Here is a 5,000-nt window from a genome sequence, read left to right as displayed (position 1 = left end):
CTTAGTGCTTTGTCAGCTTAATCATCTGTCAACTCTTTCTTCTTATTCCTTCTTCTCCTGGTTTAAAAACTTCCTCTGCTTGTTGCAGTCCACTATTTAAATATTGTATTTGGCTTCTTTTTTTTTTCTCGGGGGGAGAAGGGGGGGGGGGTGTCAGACTTATCTTGCAGTGGTCAGTTTAGAGCAAGAAACTCAAACTCGCTGCCTACAGGCCAACTGAGGCCCGCATAATAATATTTGTGACCTCTGCTTGACACCAAAATTTGGTGTTAGTGCGGCCCGCAGGTTTTACTCACACATATCTTTTTGGCAAACTGTTGCCCTGGGTTTATCACGTATGCCTGTTAATAAAGATGGAAAAGATTAGATCAGTTGTACATTTTTAAAAAGTACTTGAAAGGTTTTTTTATGGAATACTTGATGTGGCCTAGGCTCATCCAGACTCTGCCTGCCACTGCACCTGGAAATTTGAGTTTGAGACATTTGGGTTTTTAAAAAAGTTTTCCTCCCTTTGCTTACTTTTAATAGACATACGATGTACCAGTTCAGCTGGCTCACGGGAATATTTGGTAGTTTACTTTCTTAGCAAAAATCTTTCAAACTTCAGTTCTATTCTGTTCATTGCTTGGACCATCCATTTATGCTCAATTTGGTGTTTATTTTATGCTGAAAGGCTAGTATTTGAATTATTAAGAAGTTTGGGATGCTGAAAAATTGGATGACAAAATTGGCTGAGCACAAAGGAGGAGTAGCCTTCTGTATACAAGCATATTAAGAGCTATGATCTTCTGCACAGGGAATATCTTGTCAGGCTGTCCCAAGCCTTATTCCCTCATTCCTCTACCAGCCCTTCCTCTTATACTCTAATATTGGCACAGTCCTTTCTTTGAATTTATCTCGCTACTGGTCTTCCTGTGTCTGCATGCTTCTCATGCGATGGGCATGGTGCCCACTCCAGTTTAATCTGTATTCTTTTGGAAACCCCCCAGCTCCGAATGCATATTATATTAATTTGGCATATAATGATCTGTTACAGGGTGGTTGACGGGTGCTCTGGTGTGGTTTGCTCCTTCTTTTCTATCAAACATCTATCGTCCTTATCTCTCCTCCTTTTTTGTGTTTTTGTTACTCTTTTGTAACACTTCTAATCTTCCGCACTTATATGACCTTATTGTGTTGCAAGTGCCGTAAAACTCTTATTAAACTAAACTAATGATCTGTTATCTTATGTCGATACCCACTCTTAACAGTGGATGACTGGCATGTGCTCTGGAGTTGTATGCTCCTTCTTTTCTATCATACATATGTCATCCTATTTCCCCTCCTTCTTTTATTTGTATGTTACTGTCTAGTAACACCTCTGATCTTCGTTCTGCTATGACCTGTTTTGTCACAAGTGCCGTAAAACTCTTACTAAACCTAAAACAAAACCACTCTTAACAATGTCTTTGGGAGGCTCAAATGAGGAAGTCTTTCTCGTTCAGATTTGAGGAAGGAATATTTGGTAGGAGAAATTCTAAAAGGATGAAGCGCAAGGCGCTGAAGCTTTTCCTTGAAAAAGATAATGTCCAGTGAGTAGATCTGTATTGTTCCTCCATTTGCCCTTTATTTGTTCATTTTATTCTTGCAGCGTTTCTTTGTTTTTTCTAGTGACTGTCAACAGTGATTCGCATTGTCAGTGTCAGACTTTAACCATGTGTCTGTCAAATTAGGTTAAGCACTTGGGGGGGGGAATGTAAATTCTTCATTATTATCTTCTAGAATTTTTCAAAATTTGGTGTAGACTGTGTTTGTTACTTATTTTAGTATCGCCATTTGTAATTGCAGTTGTTAGTAAGATGATCACTAACAAAAGAAATGTTTGACATAGATCTAATTAAGCAAATACACCTTCAGAGTGGGACGCTGGCAATGTGGGTTTTTTTGGTTGTAATTTTATCATGTATATGGACCCAATTTAATCAGCTTGTCAAGCTGTAAGTAGTACAAGTATAAGATACCACCTGTCAGTGGCTCGTCTCTATAGACAGGAACACAAACCTGAGAGTCTATGCCACCTTCAACACCTATTACACACCTAACACATGCCCAAGCGCCAATTGGCGTAAATCTAGCTGTTGTCCTAAGGGAGCTCAAGGCTCAAAGGGTGAAGGAAAAAATCGAAAAAATCTGTGATCCGATTGAATTACATTACTGCTTAGTTTAAAGGGAACTACATTTTAATTACATTTTTATGAGCGTTGTTGAATTGATCAGTTTCTTTTGGTTTAGAATGGATTGTGAAGGAAGACCATTTTTCATTTTTCATTGTATTGATGACTTTCTCTTGATTGAGCCTTGCTTTTCTTTTGTAAGATGCCATAATGTTCAAATAAGTCAAGAACTAACGATCAGAGAGAGAGAGAGAGTGTGTGTGCCGTTGTAAATAATATATCTAATAGCTATGTAGCATTTTTAAAAATTTTGTAGCATATTTCAACTTCTCTCTCAATTTCGATGCTGTAAGAAATTTTAAAGATTCCTAATGTAATGCTCTGGCTTATGAAAATCACAATACCATACCTACCCTTGGTTTTCACTCAAGTTTTGATGAGATAATAAAACTATATTAATATATTCCCTTCTGTCAAGATAAAAATGCCATTCAAAGCACTGTGCCATGTGGTGTACCAGTGCAGGGTCTCGGGTTTTGCAATGCACCAGGTGTTGTGTTACAAAATGAATATTACAGATTCAATGCAAATGAGCTACGGTCATAATAATTTGATTGATTTGAATGACAGCATTTTTTGCTCAGATCTGTTAACAGTTTAACTCAGATATTGCAAATATTTTTTCTACAATTGGATAGTTTTGTTATGCAAAATTGACGTCAGGCAATTTGTGTGAAAAATTTAACTTTATGAACTTAAGATTATGTCAGATTGCAATAGAGTGAGTATTTTCTAGTTCAGTTAAAAATGAGGGCAAGAAGTTTGGTAATCTGTTAAATCCTTTTTGTGGGGTTTTTTTGTTACCCAAGGTGACATTTCTGGTTAATGTTTTGTTCTTTGAGCTGTTGGATATGAATTGTTACTGTTGTGATTTCATGGATTAGGAAAATGAAGAATACATGAAAAAAAAAGAATAATGGGATTGAAGGTTAGTATAGTGGAAAGTCAAAAGTTATAGAGAGAACTATTTTATCTTTCAGTGTGGATAAATGCCTCTAGACTTCTGTTTGAAAAGGCATTTCCTTTCATGTGTATATGCAAGAAGAGTGGATTTTTTTTAAAGCTTCTGAACACCTTAAGTGTAACAGTTGACTGGGGCTAGGAATGTTTTGGAAAGATAAGTTTTTAAATGTATACATTCTTACACTTGTGAGTTATTTTTGCTCCCATGATATCAAAAGATGGGGGTCATATCTACTCTTTCATCAGCACTGTTATGTTTTGTCTAAGTGGTTTTGAGCACATTTCACAAACATAAGCCTGAATAAAAATGTTGAGGAGCTGCTACACTAATTGGCAGCGGCTGGATGGTTGGTGGGTACCCTGATGTGGTTTGCCCTTTCTTTCCTATCAAGCATCTATCGTCCTTATTTCTCCTCCTCTTTTTCTCTGTGTTTTGCTCTCTAGTAACACCTCTAATCTTTTGCCGTTTTATTTCCTATTTGTGTTGCAAGTGCTGTAAAACCAAACATAACTAATTGGCAGTGGAGTCAGGATTAACAATGTAACATGTGGCATTTTAAAAATGATTGAACTTTGGTCCCTACAGATAGTATAGGGGTTGAGACTAGAATTCAATTTGTGAAAGTAAATGGCCTGAACATTTATTAACCGGAATCGTATCAGCCATAGGCCCCTACAGTGAAAAAATTGTCCTAATTGATGATTTCTGTGCCTTTTCATTTCAGGGCTGTGCCTTTAGGCCCAGACCAAATATTGTTGCGAGGGGCTTGTTTGAAAAACACAGATTGGATTTATGGTGAGTTGCAGTTGTGTTGCCATTTTTTTGGTTTTGACTCTACTTGTTTCTTTCCCAATAGAGTTTTGACTTTTAGACATTCTATAGACAGCAAAAGATCTCATCAGTTTGTTAGTGCTTGATCACTTAATCAGCAGCTTGTACTGTATGATTCCAGGGAAGCTGAGAACTTGAGTGTTCTAGGGTCTACTGAGGTCATAATAGTTGTAAGGCACATAGGGCATGCTGTAGAGCATGATAATGCCCTATATAAATGCAATTATTGTTATTGTTATTATTATTATTATTATCATCATTATTATTGAATTGTGTCAGTGCTCATATTTGCAACAGAAACACTTACTTTTTTCTTTCCATCTTTTGTACAGGCATGGCCATCTACACCGGCCACCAGTCCAAACTGATGCTCAATTCTTATTCCACTCCTCTCAAACGGTCAAATGTCGAGAAAATGACCAATACACAGGTAAGATTCTTATCAGCACTATATTACTATGCACTTTTCTCATGTAATTTTGCTTTCGGTTGTGCAAATTAAAGAACATAAAGTGGATAGTAGGTAAAGAATATGTGGACAAAGTAATAAGGACATTATGCTTTTTCAGAGGAGACCTGAGTTTTAAAAACAACATAAGTTCAGAATGTCCCATTGGGAATTCAAACCAGGGCCATCCTTTCTGTAGTCCAGAATGATACCAACTGACCTTATGGTGTGACCTATTTCTTAAATCTTACAGCAGAGGGGTATTTTTAGCCCTCACTTCCCTCTGGTCCAGCTAATACTGATTGTATCTGCAATTGTTTTGCAGATGTTAAAAAATTTCAATGCTGCTTTTGGTTGAAATTTAATGATAACATATAGAATATTTTTCAGAGACAATTCGATGGAATATGGTTAAAATATGTAACTATGCTTCAAGTTAATGGTGAAGGTAATGTACAGGATTGGAACTGGGGAAATTACAACTTCTGTGAGGGAAATGTATGTAACTTTAGCTGTGAAGATAAAAATTAAATGACTTCAGTAT

General features: G+C 36.7%; 1 protein-coding gene across 3 annotated transcripts in view; it reads left to right on the top strand.

Annotated features, from left to right (window-relative positions):
* LOC101861828 (probable phospholipid-transporting ATPase IA) overlaps positions 1 to 5,000 on the top strand; it is a gene marked incomplete at its 5' end in the record, with an annotated part of 73,256 nt that overhangs the window by 7,099 nt on the left and 61,157 nt on the right. For all 3 annotated transcript variants that reach the window (XM_035971227.1, XM_035971226.1, XM_035971225.1), the window contains 2 exon segments: positions 3,902 to 3,972; positions 4,341 to 4,438. In XM_035971227.1, the coding sequence (XP_035827120.1) occupies positions 3,902 to 3,972; positions 4,341 to 4,438 (169 nt within the window).

The sequence above is a fragment of the Aplysia californica genome, unplaced genomic scaffold, assembly GCF_000002075.1.
Source record: "Aplysia californica isolate F4 #8 unplaced genomic scaffold, AplCal3.0 scaffold00400, whole genome shotgun sequence".
In the NCBI taxonomy this organism is placed as follows: domain Eukaryota; kingdom Metazoa; phylum Mollusca; class Gastropoda; order Aplysiida; family Aplysiidae; genus Aplysia; species Aplysia californica.
This window is presented reverse-complemented; position numbering and strand designations above follow the sequence as displayed.